Source organism: Neopelma chrysocephalum, unplaced genomic scaffold (genome assembly GCF_003984885.1).
Source record: "Neopelma chrysocephalum unplaced genomic scaffold, ASM398488v2 Primary Assembly neopelma1_124, whole genome shotgun sequence".
Taxonomy (NCBI): Eukaryota; Metazoa; Chordata; class Aves; order Passeriformes; family Pipridae; genus Neopelma; species Neopelma chrysocephalum.
Window position 1 is genome coordinate 1,888,566 of NW_020897786.1, and position 14,087 is coordinate 1,902,652.

General features: G+C 53.9%; 2 protein-coding genes across 5 annotated transcripts in view; both read left to right on the top strand.

Annotated features, from left to right (window-relative positions):
- ARID3B (AT-rich interaction domain 3B) overlaps positions 1-9,073 on the top strand; it is a 32,287-nt gene extending 23,214 nt beyond the window's left edge. For 3 of the 4 annotated variants that reach the window (XM_027697991.1, XM_027697993.1, XM_027697994.1), the window contains exons 5-9: positions 422-605; positions 1,584-1,843; positions 2,476-2,733; positions 4,982-5,077; positions 5,750-9,073. In XM_027697991.1, the coding sequence (XP_027553792.1) occupies positions 422-605; positions 1,584-1,843; positions 2,476-2,733; positions 4,982-5,077; positions 5,750-5,904 (953 nt within the window). In that variant the 3' untranslated portion in view covers positions 5,905-9,073. The remainder of the gene's footprint in view (positions 1-421; positions 606-1,583; positions 1,844-2,475; positions 2,734-4,981; positions 5,078-5,749) is intronic. The other variant, XM_027697992.1, reaches the window with a different exon arrangement.
- A 2,309-nt stretch (positions 9,074-11,382) lies between these two features.
- On the top strand, positions 11,383-13,988 carry LOC113974656. Its single transcript, XM_027697987.1, has 3 exons — positions 11,383-12,267; positions 12,579-12,791; positions 13,338-13,988. Exons 1-3 carry the CDS (start codon positions 11,475-11,477, stop codon positions 13,844-13,846), a joined length of 1,515 nt encoding a protein of 504 aa, XP_027553788.1. The 5' UTR covers positions 11,383-11,474; the 3' UTR covers positions 13,847-13,988.
- Positions 13,989-14,087: the final 99 nt, after the last annotated feature.

The following is a 14,087-nucleotide window of genomic DNA, read 5'->3' on the forward strand; positions in this document are numbered from 1 at the left end:
GAACAAGGGAGCTGAACCCCAGCGTGGAGTATCTGGAGTTGCCTGGCTGCTCAGCACCTTACTGAGCACAACCAATACAGATTTTTATCTGAGATTGCCCTGAGCTCATAAAACTGATTCCTCTGTGCCTCAGCCCCAGGATTGAATAGTCCCAACTTCCCCTCTTTCTATTTTAGAAGCTGCTCGTTGCTGTGGGTTATTATTGGTCTGATAATTGCTCTTGCCCACGGGAAAGGATCTTTCATGGAAAGATCATGTAGCTGCACTTCTCTGCCTCATTTACTTGCTCATGCAGAGGCCTCAAGCCAGGGTGCAAACAGAGCTCCTGAATTTCCTATTGGAAGGAAGATCAATAGCCCCAGTTTTCTTGGCCTCCTTTTCTCCCTGACTCCACGCTCCTTTCCCTGCTGTTTCCCTGCAGGAACTCCCATCAATCGGATCCCCATCATGGCAAAGCAGATCCTGGACCTCTACATGCTCTACAAGCTGGTGACCGAAAAGGGAGGGCTGGTGGAAATCATCAACAAGAAGATCTGGCGGGAGATCACCAAAGGCCTTAATCTGCCCACCTCCATCACCAGTGCCGCGTTCACCCTGCGGACACAGTAAGTCAGGAGGGCTGACAGCAGGGATGGCCTGGGCAGGACCAGGAGCCCAGCTCCTGGATGTGGATCCAATCCCTTGCACTGCCCTCTTTTTTGCCTCTTCAGTGTTTAAACTCCTCAGGGCATGGAGGGTCTGTCTCTGAAGAGCACTTGGCACAGGGAGGAAGGAGAGAGGGAGACAGACCTCCTGATTTTGGGCATCAAGTATGAGCCTGATCATTTCATGTCTGTTAGCACTGGAAACTTGGAATTTAGCAGCTCCTCACTGTGAAGATTGCTTTTCTGACCTGCAGTACTCAATTGGGGAAGAAAGGAAGGAAGAAAAAGTGGAATAAGCAGCAGAAAAATAACCATGAAAGTAAAATGCCTGAAAAATTATGCAACAGGGCAAAGCTGTGCTTTAGCTGTGAAAGGCTGGGCTCTGGGAATCTGCTCCCAGCTCTTATGGGTTTTTTGGGAGTTATTAGAAACCCCTGAGTCCCAGAGAGGGAAGCTCTTGCCATTTCCTCAGCGTTTGGTACAGCAGGCTGTTCCTGCAAACCTGTGTGCTAAAGTGATAAGGTTTGGTGCTGCCCAGTACAAATGACTTGAATAAGGGCAATTCCTCAGACTTCCTTCCTTGATTTACGTGTTGTGGTCTGAGACCTTCATTCTTAGGATTTCAGATTCTCGTCTGTAAAGGACTTGTGGATGATTCTTAGATGGTATTTTAGCTGTAAAGAAGTCCTGGATGATTCTTTTCTGCCCTTGTGGGTGTAGTAATATATATTCATGTGTTTTCCTACAAACGTTGAGTGAATTCAGGGTTTGGCTTTGCTTCACGCACAAACTGCCCAATGCTTATCACAGCAAAGGCTCCAGATCCACTGAGAACCTCAGGCTGAGAGTCTTCCTGCCCCCAGTGCTTGTTTCCATAGCCTGTAATTCCATGTTCTCCTGAGCAACTGCTGGAGTTTCCCTGTGCTTCCCTCTCCCCAGGTACATGAAGTACCTCTATGCCTACGAGTGTGAGAAGAAATCCCTGAGCTCCCCAGCTGAGCTCCAGGCTGCCATCGACGGGAACCGACGGGAGGGCCGGCGGCCCAGCTACAGCTCCTCCTTGTTCAGCTACTCACCCACCACCACGGGGCCTCCCTCCCTCCTGTCTCCCCCCAAAATCCGCTTCCCCATCATCGGCGTGGCACCAGGCAGCGGGACCAGCAACCCTCGGGTGTCTCCAGCAGCAGCCATCAGAAAAGGTCAGCTACTTCTGCTTGCAGTTGGAGGCACTGAAACACAGTTATCAGAGAATCACAGAATCAGCCAAGATCATCAAGTCCAACCCTTGATCCAACCCCGCTGTGGTTACCAGGCCATGGCACTGATGCCACATCCAGTCTCATCCTAGAAACCTCCAGGGATGGTGAATCCACCATTTCCCTGGGCAGCCCATTCCAATGTCTGATCACTCTCTGTAAAAAATGTCTTCCTAATGTCCAACCTAAACCTCCCCTGGCAGAGCTTAAGACCCAGCCCTCTTGTCCTACTGCTGGTTCCTGGGAGAAGAGACCAATCCCCACCTGGCTACAACCTCCTGTCAGGGAGTTGTAGAGAGTGATGAGGTCTCCCCTGAGCCTCCTCCAGGCTCAACAACCCCAGCTCCCTCAGCCTCTCCTCACAGCACTTGTGCTCCAGTCCCTTCACCGGCCTCGTTGCTCTTCTCTGGACCTGCTCCAGCACCTCAGTATCCTTCCTGAACTGAGGGTTTTCCATTTTATCCATCCAGACTGCTTTGGATTTGAGATTAGTGGGATTTGGGTGGCTCAAAATGGCCCGCCTGTGGTTTAAACCCTTGCATGAGGGACTAAGTGACTCTCTCCTCCTTTTCCAGGTGACGGAGTGCCCTTGACTGTGTCTATGCCAAATCGTATTGCTGTGCCAGTGACCTTGAGTAGCCAGCAGGCAACTGTGGCAGCAAGAACAGCCACCCTGGAGCAGCTGAGGGAGAGGCTGGAGTCGGGAGAGCCTCCGGAGAAGAAGGTCTCGCGGACGACCGAGGAGGAGCAGCGGCTTGTCCAGCAGGCTCTGCAGCGCAACCTGTTCAGCATGGCACGGCAGATCCCCATGAAGATCAAAATCAATGGCAAGGGTGAGCAGCAGAGACAAAACACAGACAAAAAGCCCTTGGAAACTGGAGCAGGGAGGGAAACGCTTCCAGTCTGGAATGTCAGACACACAGGCTGGGTTATCTCTCAGGGTCCCAGGCAGAGGGCGCGTTGAGAAGGTGTTAAAGTGGAGCACAACAACTGCAAAGCTGAAGTGTGGCAATGTTTTGTTGAGCTTTACTGCTGGTTGTATTATCCAGCCTCATCTGAATCCAGCCTGGATTCAGAAGGACCTTTGCCTTGTTCACAAAGCTCTGCATCCAAGCTGATCAAACACACCTGACCCACCCAAGGAGACCCTTTCTCCAAGCTGGTGACCTCCTGTGTCCAGCACAGCGAGGCTGCTGCAGGGCTCAAGCTCTTCCACCTCCACAGAACTTGCACCCTGTTAATTGACCATGGAAATAACAGCTTGGTACAGGTCTCCAGCTGCAAGAGACTGGGAGAGAGATGCCCAGCTTTTAGGAATCCTTTCCCAGATGGGGTGAGGAGGCCATAAAGACCTGTATGTCTGTGCGGGGCCCTGCACATCCCAGGGCTTTTAGCAAGGCAGGTGATTTCTGCCCACATCTGCACAGCCTCAGGGCAAAGAACTGCTGGCAAGGCTGGGTTAGGAGGTCACATCCAAGCACCATTCATGGCCTGGGAAATGCTCTCCTGAAATGCTTTGGAAAAGGGGACTCACCCTGGAAAGGTCACTCATTGCAATCAGTACTGTGATAGAGTGGCTTCAAAAGTTGATTAATGCCCTGGCTCCCTTACCTGTCCCGGGGCTGCACCTCACCAGGCAGGCAAAGCCTCAGTCCCAACAGCTGCTTCTTCCAAACCTTTTGATCCTTCAAAATTAAAGGCCTCAGCTCCCTACTAATTGTATATTTGGAAGGAGGCACAAGGCCAGGCCAGTTTGGCAAGGCTTAGAAGGGAAGAGGTGTTCTTGTTCTAGCAGTGCTGGTCAGTGCTTTTTTGGGGTGCTTTGCTAGAAATATAGATGGAAAAGGGTCAAAGTAGATTCCTCTGAAGCAGCAGCAGCTGGGATTGGGACTTCACAGTTCCTGTCAGCTGTGCATCCACCTAAATTTCACATCAAAACTAAAATAGTGAGTAAAAGGGAGTACAAATTTTATCAAGTAATGTTCATTCCCTCTAATTTCACTTTACTTTCACCCTGAACTTCCTAAATCAAAACACAGGGAACAGTTTTAGTCCTTAAAAATAGTAACAGGCTGAGCCCTGAGGATTCAGGGATAATATTCCCACCTTTGTGAGCTGACTGCGGGCAAGGCTGTCCTGTCTTTCGTGCCCTAATTTTCCCAAGTGCACCATCAAAATCATAATGTGCTTTGAGAGGTGCTTTTGATAAGCACAGCATGAGCTTATCACGGCTTGATAACAACATTTAAGTTAAACCTTAACAATGAGGAGTTTTTAGGGGGGAGTGGCCTCGCTCTCCTCCATGGAGGAGCAATCCTGTAATCCAGGCTCAGCATTATGGAGTGCTTAGGTTGGAGGTTCTGGAAGATTTGACATTCAGCTCCCCTCAAACATCACTGCAAACTCAACCCCTGCTCTGCATTGATACTTCCAGAGCTGCCCATCATCCTCCAGGCTGAGGATATAGGAAAAGGTCCCCAGATTTCGGGCTGAGTGGAGTGTTTCCTGGGTTTTCCCCTCCCTCCAGTGGCCACTGGAGCTGCTGCAGTCCAAGCACACCAAGTCACAGCAGCTCCCTGAGGAGCTGAGAACTAGGCCTGTGCTCCCAACAACAGCCACAATCCAGCTGATTTAAGTATGGTCTTGTCTTACGTGCTCCCAGCTCTTTCTTGGGAGGGGAACATCAGTTTGGCCTTCGGGGAAAGATTCCAAATGCCTGTGGGCTCCCTGCCTCCCCCCAGCTCACACCAAAGCACTTACACACCTCTGTAGCCTTTTCATAGAATCCCAGGGTGGTTTGGGTTGGAAGGGACATTAAAGCTTATCTAATTCCACCCCCTGCCATGGGCAGGGACACCTTCCACTATCCCAGGTTGCTCCAGGCCCCATCCAACCTGGCCTTGGACACTTCCAGGGATGGGGCAGCCACAGCTTCTCTGGGCAACAGAAATAATAGAATGTGGACATCATGTGGGGACTTTCTCTCCAAAGAGAGGACAAAAGGAGGGCTGTGGTCACCTCTGGGGAGCACAGGGAACAAGATAGTCACTCTCTAACTCTGCATCTCTTCTTTCCTGGAAGAAGACAAGCCCGACTCGGCAGCAGCACTGAACTTGTCACCCAACGGCATCGGGAGCATTAACATGTCTGTGGAGATCAACGGCACCACTTATGCTGGTGAGAAACCCCTCCTGGGAAAGGGGAGAGCCAAGCAGAGCTTGGGGGGGAGCAGAGAGGGAAGTGGAGGGGGTGATGTGTTCCCAGGGGCTGGGCTTTGCCAAACTGGGATCTGTCTGGATCAGAAGACGCCAGATGAGGTGATTTCTGTTCTGTGTTTTGGGCCTGGCCAGGATGAACACCCTTGCCTTGGTGTTAATATTTTTAAAATGCAAAGGGAAGGTCTTCTGTGAAAGTGTTAATAGGAAAGAGTATTATCCCTCTTCTCCTGAGGAGGTGCTTTACTCAGCATTTCCTCACACATATCTGGCAAGCAGGAATTGTCCCCTGTACTCTGCTCAAGCAGTTTTGCTTCTGCAGGTCACACCTGCACATCCTTGGGCAAATCCCAAGTGGGAGGCCTGGCTCTGCCATGCAATGGAAGTTGCTTCTCTCCTCCAAAGGTGTATAAGCTGTTTGGGATCTGTTTTCTGTAAGGACAACATCCCTGTGACAGGCTGCCAGACCAAGGAATCCCTTCCCTGATTAGCATGGAATTCTGGTCTGGCTCTGAGCCTTCTTGTCATGCCCTGAGCCTCTCTCTCTTGGGATGGGGTCTTTGGGACTGGATAGCTTTCCCTTTGCTCTGTGTCCTGCCCCTCCCACTCCATCACCCTCCTCTCTGCCTCCCAGGAGTGCTCTTTGCCCAGAAACCCGTCGTCCACCTCCTCGCCGGCTCCGGCACCCACAGCTCCTGCAGCAGCAGCAGCAGCTCCCACTGCTCTCCCAGCCCTACCTCATCCCGAGGAACGCCCAGCACGGAGCCCTCCACCAGCTGGTCTCTCTGACGGGCGGCCCATTCCCTGTCTCACACTGGCCTCTGGCTCCCGGAGCGAGCCGGGAGGGAGTCGCACAGATACCTCATCTCAAGGAACCTGCTTTTGTGGTTGGCCAGCGGCAAGATGATGATGATGATGATGATGATGAAACCTTTCCATGCCAGCGAGTTTTTCTTCATCATCTCTTTGTCCAGCCTTTTTTCTTTGTTCTCCCCCTTTCTTCCTCCCTTTTGCTCTTTGTTTTCTTCCTCCTCCTCCTCCTCCCAGGGTTTGCTGTGTTCCTGTCGGGGGTGGGACATGGAGGGGGGGCACGCCTGGCGTTTTTCAATCAGGGATGGGCTCTAGGAGCTGCGGGTTGAGACATGGCTGAGACGTCACCAAGGCAGGTTGAAAGAGCTGGAGTCGGGGCAGGGAAACTTGGTTCTCCTTGAGCCAGGAACCACGAGGACTCTTCCCACCAACCAGCTCCGTGTTTTGACAATCCTAAGAGCCGGCGGGGTGCCTTGCCCTGTCCTCCCTTGTGCTGCAGAACAGGCAAACTGCTTGTTTCCTTCCTGCTGTTTCCGTATGTCCTCACAGGAGGCTTGTGAGCCTCCTTCCCCCTCTCCACGGTTTTGACATGAGGGGATGGAGTTCCTCCCTCCCTGCCACATTCAAACCCTCTCCATCAGCTGCTTGGTTCTTGCCGGTGCTGCCTGATCCCTCCTGTTGCCTTCAGGCTTTCAGAAGTTTTAAATGCCCTTGACCTTGCCTGTCTCTCATGAGGAATTCATCCCACTGACCTTTACCCTGACAGCCTGAGCTTGTTGTGGCTCCTCTGATCCTCTGCCCCCGTGACACTGTCACTTGGGTCGATCCAGGCTTTCCTGAGATCACTTCCGCCTCTTGACGTGGCTTCCAATACCCCTGGAAGCTGCCCACGTCTGTGTGCTGAAGAAACAGGAGGTCATCCCTGAAATCCATCTCGTGGGGGCCACATTTGTGTGCGTGGGTGTTGTGGTTAATGCTATACACGTGGGGTTTTGTCTCTGAACAAACCCAGCTGCCCACGCCCCTTCAAACTGCACCTGAGCGGCGAAGACCTTTTGCTCTCCGGGGGAAAGTGGAGAACAGGAAATCAAGCCTTTCCTTGCCCTTTCTCCTCAGACCTCCAGTTGGAAGCAGAGTTGGCCCTGACTCCATAAATCATCTCCTGCTCAGGTGGCCTCGTGCTGTCCCCCTCTCCTTCTGGCCTTTCCCCAGCCCGGAGAGGTGATCCAAGCTCCATCCCTCCTGCCCTGGTGACGTCCTTCCCATGCTTCAGGCCCAAGTCAGGTTTTTTGAGCAGATGAAATACCTCAGATATGTACTTGTTGTTGGGTTGGTTTTGTTGGTTTTGGGTTGTTTTTTTAACCTCTTCAGGAAGTATTGGCATATCTTATCGCTTGGTTTTTTAATATGTGGGTTTGCTGACATTGTGTTTGTTTGGTTGTTGTTTTTTTTTTTTTAATTTTTAAATGTATCACCAAAGACAGAAAGTTAAAACAAGGCTGAGCAAAGCAGCAGTGGTTTCCCCATCCTTTAGGCCAGCAGGAGCCAAGCTCCAGCATCATCCCAGGACATGTGCATGACAGGGGGACAGGTAGAGGCAGGAAAAGAGGGCAGGAGTGATGCTCACTTAGATTTGTTCTTCATCTTGGACACGAGGGTGTCTCCAAAGTCCCTCTGATTTTTCCAAGCTCCAGAATCTGTGCCCATGTTGGTTATCCTACTACCTGGCATCCTGAGGACTGTTTGGGAGCCAGAGGGTGGGAATGCACATGTCCTCAGATGGATGCTGCTCTGAGATGTCCCATCCAGCTGCTTTTAGTTGGAGTTGTGCCCACCCTCTGAGCATGGGGAAGCTGGGCTGATCCCGCAGGCCTCCACGGCATTTCATCCTCACAGACTCCCAGAGGTTTTTCCAGGCTCTGGGGCTCAATGAGATTATTTTCTTTTTCCCTTTTTTTGTTTTCTTTTGATTGTTGTTTTTTTTTTATTTTATTTTATTTGGGGATGGGGCTGGGGCTGTTTCCTCTGAGTGGGACTGGGGCACTTTTTGCTTTTCCTTCTGCTTTGCTCTCTGGCCCTGGGGAGCAGAGGTTGGTCCGGGGTGGATTCTGTCTCACACGCTAACGTTGTGTTTTCTTGCACAGAAAGGCACTCGAATCACTGAACTGCTTTGACACTACTAGAGTATTAATGTTTATAAGCTTTACTCAACCTAGACTGGAACTAGCCAGGACTAACAGATTGTTTTGTATCCAATTCAGGGAAAGAATCAGGTCGGGATGCGTAACAGATACCTCAGTTAAATAAGCTGCAACAATAAACTGGTCCTTTCTCAGTCCAGTGTGACAAGGACCATTCAGACTGTGAAGAGTTAACCCTTTCCTCTAAGCCTGGCTTTGATCCTGGCAATCTGAGCTCCAGATCTCCTACTGAGCTGCCAGGCTTTGGGGACAGGGTTATGGAAACCAGCAGCAGAGCCGGGGAAGGCTGAGCGAGGGTGGTGGATCCCCCCCTCTGCTCCATTTCATCGATTGTGTAGTACTCAGGGTTTGATACTGCGAGTAGGACTGTTCCTGTGTGAAGTGCTCCGCTTTGCAGTGTTGCTCCATCCTCTCCCAACTCCACACCAGCCAAGGTTTTGCAGCGAGCAGCCAAAAAGAAAACAGCCCCCAGCTTGCTCCAGTGCAGCCTCCATGCTCCTGTTTCCAGGGGGAGATTTGCCAGCTGGGAAAACCAAACCAAGCCTGCTTCAGGCAGCTCCCAGTTGATGCTGGGAAGGCACAAAAATTGGGACAAGGGGGAGAGGCTGTGTGTGCCTGCTCGGCTCCCAAAGTGAATGTGAACGTGTCACACCAAGTCCTTTTGGCCACTGCACGTGCATGTGTGTGTGTGTGTGTGTGCTCCGAAGGGATTGGGATCAGATGTTCTCTCCAAACAGCTGCAGCAGCCTTGCTACTAGTTTTCTTACCTATTTAAAAAAAATAATAAAATAAGTAAATAAAAACAAATGTGATAGCCTAGGCGGTGGATAAATACCTCAACGTCTCCTTCCAACAAGTGTCTGTATATGTTGTTGTTGGGTTTTTTCTATCTTACAGGTTATCTGAATGTTTATATTCCAATAAACTTCTACCTCTTCACACCGTGACCCCCAAGCCTGTTTTGTGCCCCTGGCTGTCCCCCTGAATTTAAAGATTTCCCTTTTTTCATCCCAGGAAATTATTCCTAGAGGCCAGGTCAGCCTAGCTGGGGTCTGGATCCTTGCAGGGGCTTTGGGCTCCCAGTTTGGAGCTGGGCTGGTGGGATGTTTTTAGGGATGGTGGCTAGGAATGAACTGGATCCCTGTGGGCTGGAATGATGGAGCTTCCAGGTTGGATACTGACAGAAACCATATGGCATCTCCTTTCCCAGGTGCTGCTGAAGCTGCTGTACCTGTCCCATGTCCCTTACCCAGGCTGGGGCAGGAGCCTGTCTCCCGAATCCCTCTCCTGTCATCACCACCTCCCCACAAAAAGGACATTTAATGCTTCCCACTAGTTTTGCTGTTTGCACAGCACCTGGACGCTGTTTTTCCAGTCATTGAACCAGTCTGGCAGGGGGAAAGGAGCTGGTTTCCAGCCCCCTCTGTATCAGCCTTTCCAATGCCCCATATCTGCAGTTGTTTTGACTGGGGGCCTGTTTGTGTCCGCTGGGTCCTGGGAAGGGGATGGAGCCCATGACCTTTCCCATCCTCCCACCGAACTCACTTAATGGAATTGGGAACCTCTCCCGTCCTGCCTGCCTGCCCCCTCCATCAGCACCTGGCTGCAGGTGAGCCCCCCCCCCAGCAGTAAGAGCGGCCGGCCTCACCTGGGCTCTGGTCCCAGCCTATCCAAGCAGCAGGCAGGTGAAGGCAGAGCCTTTCCCCCCACCTTCCCTCCCCTCCTGCCTACCACTGGGTTTGGCTTTTCCCGGCTTTCCCTGCGTGAATGCGGCCGAGGCAGCTCAAGGACTCACCTGCCCTCACCTCTCTCCTTACAAGCCCGATGCCTGAGGCAGGTAAGGTGGGGTCTGGCAGTGGGGAGTGGAAAACCATCCTCGGTGTGTTGTTGCCATGGGGTTTAGCCACCCGCAGCCTTAGGGTCGGAGGGGGGAAGGTGCTGGGCTGGAGAGAGATCTTCCCTGGATCCAGGAGTGCTCAGACACCGGGTCTCAGGTGACAAGGGGACTCTGTGGTGGTCACTGCAGTCCAGGACAGCCCTGCAGCCCAGGGACAGCCCTGCAGCCAGGTGCAGCACGTCCATGCACAGGATCCTTCAGCTCAGCTGCCCCAGCTCCCCAAAGTGGGCACTCCAAGGGGTCCAATGCACCTTCCCGTTCCCCCCAGCCCTGCAGACCCGCGTGTGTCCGGCCCTCCCAACTCGCTGTCCTGGGGCTGGACAGCCGCAGGCATCGGCAGGCGTTGTTTGGACTGGAATATAATCCTTCAGGCAAGTTAACATCCCAGCCCCCTTCCCTCCATCCCTCCCTAAATGCCGCCATTCAGCGCTCATCCCAGCCACAACCTGGCTTCCTGAACAAACAACAAAGGGCTGAGGAGAGCCCAGTGCGGATTAAGGCACCTGGGGGGTGAAACCCAGCCCGGTGGGGTGAGACAATGCCTGCTTTTCTCCTTCAAACGTCCCCATCCCTTTATGGAACCCGGCTCAGGCACCGGCACAGCTTTGTCCAGGTCCTGCTCTCCTTAATCCCTCCCTCCAGGGCTGGAGGCGAAGCCAGCTCTGGGCGCAGGGAGGTTTTTTCCCAGCGCAACCACGCAGATGCCACCTCTGAAACGCACATTTCCTAAGGAACTTTAGCCCTGATGTCCAGTAGTTTGGTTCCCTGCTCCCTAAATGCCCAGTGTGCAGGGATGCCACCCTGCCAGGGGGCCACAAACCCCACAGGTATCCCTGCTGGGAGGGATAAAGCCCAGCTCACCGCCCGCAGAATCTCAGTCCTCTGGGCACAGCTGGGGGAGGAGGTTCCCCTCTTTCAGGGCCAGGCTTGGGTGTCTCACACCTCAGGGTCCACTGCTACTCTGAATCCAGCCCGGACACCCCAAATCCTCCCTTGCAAGTGCCTCTGCTCTCCTTCATGCCCTTTGTGCCCCCCACCAAGCGTGGTGCTAATCATTCCCAAACTGCGTCAGCCTGGCAGCAGGGCTGATAATTCCTGTGTTTTCCATGGTCCTTATCATTCCCAGGGTGAGGCTGGGTTTGTTTTAGCCTCAGACTGGTGTCAGGCTGCCCGAGCACGGCAGTGGCCCCGCCAGCTCCTCTCCCACCTTCTGGCTTTGGGATGCTCCAGCTCAATCCCAGTTTACAAAGAGGGGAGGTGGGTCCCAGGGGATGTGAACTCCCAGCTGTTGTTCCTTCCAGTGCTCCAGCACCCACGGAGAGTCACGTTGGTGCAGCCTTGGCGAGATCCATCCTTCTAATGGTGCCCTCTCTCTCTCTTCAGTGCATCTGCAGATCTTCCTCGGTGCAGGACTGTCCCTCCTCTGCCTCAGCATCCTCCTGGGTTGTGCCATGTGCTGGTGGCACCGCCAGCACCCAAGTCCCCACCCCAGCCGGGAGCGGGCAGCCATGGAGCTGGGACCTGCTCTGCCTGCCATGACTGTGCCAGTGCCCATCCAGCAACAGTATGAGGAGGTGGCAGGAGAGGTGGTGGTTGCTCGGGCAAAAGAGGGTTCCTTGGCATCACCAGCATCCCATGGGAGCTCGCTCCGTGTCAGAGCATCCTTGCCCACTCTCCCCTTCCTCCCGCAGCTGGCGGGAGCGTGGCAGCGCCGCTGCACCATCTCTGGAGCCAAACTGCTCCACAACAAGGACAGCCCGCTGCTCCACCCCGTCGCAGGATCCCCACTGCCCTCTGAGCAGCGTCCCCGGCTCCACTGCGACTTGTCCTACTCACCACCCGAGGCCATTCTCACCGTGACGATTCTCGGCGTCTCCCGCCTGCCCAAGGGGCTGCAGGACGACCAGGGCTCCTACGTCAAGGTGTACCTGGTGCCGCGGCTCCCGGTGTGCCAGCGCGTGGCCGTGTGCCGCCGGAGCCTCCGCCCTGCCCCCCTGGAGCCGTGCCGGTTCGGCCCATACAGCCCAGAGGAGCTGAGCAGCTTCACCCTGCGCTTCGCTGTCTACGCCAGGTCGCGTAGCCTCAGGGACTCTTTTGTGGGGGAGGTCCTGTTCCCCTGCGCCCAGGCTTCTTGGGATCCCTGGGCATCTTCCGGCTACACCTGGGAGCTGGCGAGCACCAAAACCAAGCTCAGGAAGGTCAGGATGGCAGCAGTCTCCAGCAGGGGGTTGTCCTCATGTTTTGGCTGAGGTCTGCTTGGTCTCAGAGCCCCAAAACTCCACGGGAAGAGCCAGAGCCTCCTCAGGCGTCACCAGTTATCCCTGTGGTGGGCTCCATTGTGGTACAAGTCCATGTCAGTGTCTCCGCCCAGGGGCTTTGCACCTCTGATTCAGGAAGTGCTGGGGTGGAAGGGGTAAATGCAGAGCTGGCACCATCCTTGCAGTGATGGTGAGCATCAAATCCTCCTTCTTGACTCATTTTTGCCCATTCGTAACTCATTTTTGCCCATTCTTGACCTTGATGGGGGGACAAGCGTCACTGAGTTGGAAGATGAGGCTGGAGAAAGTTTCACGGCGTCTCCTGCTCTCTCCTCCCATTCCAGTGCCTCAGAGCCCACGACACAAGCTGCAGCGTCCTCTCCTCATCGCCCAAATCCCTTGGGCAGCTCTTCCTTCTCCTCCAGTACCAGGCTCTGGCCAGCCGCATCAAGGTGCTGGTCCGCAAGGCACAGGACCTGGGCCGGCTCTCACGCATGCCAGGCACGCCAGGTAGGACACGGGACATGGACCAGGAGGTGAGGAATTGCCCAGGTGGGCACAGGCAACGACTTCTCTTTTTGCATGGCAGATTGTCTTAGTTCCTCTTGAACTTCTCTTTTCCAAGCATGGCAGAGGGTTGGAACAAAATGATCTTTAAGGTCTCTTCCAACTCAAACCCTTCTGTGATTCCATGAAAATGAGCAGAGGAAGCGTAGTTGTTAGGATCTAGATATTCCCAATATGGCCCCAAAATGCTTACAATATTTATGGTCAAAAATTAGCATGTGGCTTTCTATCCTGCTGGGTGTTGTCATCTCTGGCTCTCCCTGCCCATCTGGAGCCTGGGATGTGGGCAGGGATGCGAGCTGAGGACTTCAGAGGTCCCTGCTCCTGACCCCAGAGGGGTAGATGAAACCTCAGGAGCTGTCTGTGCTCTTCACGTGGTTCCACAGAGGTTCTGTAGCCCCCCTGGCACAGCTGGGGAACTTCCAGCCTCCCTCCCTGGCATGTGACTAGAGCAGGTCCCTCTCTCCATGGCTCTGTCTCTGTTTCCAGGTCACTACATCATCATCCACCTGTACCACAATGGCTGTGTCATCGACACCAAGGAGACCAAGTCCATCAGCGGCTACAACCCCGTGTGGAACAAACCTTTCCTCTTCAACATCCCTGCTGGGGATATCCAGCAGCAAGAGCTGGCATTGGAGTTCATTGTCATGCAGGTGAGGTGGATGGAGGTGACCGTGGCTATGAAGGTCACCTGGATCTCCTGTGCTCCTGCACCTGGGGGGCTCAGCCCCCAGAGGAGCCATTTCTTGATGCCCACAGGAGATTGCTGGGGTGGGATCACTCTTTTTGGGATGATGCAAAGCCACCAGCCATGTCCCATTTCCCCTCTCCTGCCACAGGCTCGCCTCCACACCCGTGGCTCCGTGCTGGGCTGTGTGCGGGTGGGGCCACGTGCCCCTGGGACCGGGCTGCTTCACTGGAGGGACATGTGCAGCCAGGGACCACTGGAGTCAGCGCAGTGGCACCAGATCCAGCCCAACACCCCCAGCCCCTGATCCTGCCCACAGTCCACAGACAGGGCTTGCCCACAGGAGTGAGCCAAATGGGATCTCTGAGCCATGGAGAGGTGAGGTCTCACCCGCACATCACTGTGGGATAAGTCTGGGCTCCAACTCCAGGACTGGAGATGAGTGGTGGTCGGCATAAACCCTTCCTGAACGGCTCTGGAGGGGACTGAGCCTGTCTGAGGTGGCTTCAACACTGGGGAGAGAAGAGGAGCCTTTCTCTGTTCTGTCC

Excerpts from the sequence above, each read along its gene's own strand:
- LOC113974656 (XM_027697987.1), top strand. The coding sequence starts at position 11,475 with ATGTGCTGGTGGCACCGCCAGCACCCAAGTCCCCACCCCAGCCGGGAG. Across the intron at positions 12,268-12,578 it reads GGGGTTGTCCTCATGTTTTG|GCTGGAGAAAGTTTCACGGC; the intron begins GCTGAGGTCTGC and ends TTGGAAGATGAG. Across the intron at positions 12,792-13,337 it reads ACGCATGCCAGGCACGCCAG|GTCACTACATCATCATCCAC; the intron begins GTAGGACACGGG and ends CTCTGTTTCCAG.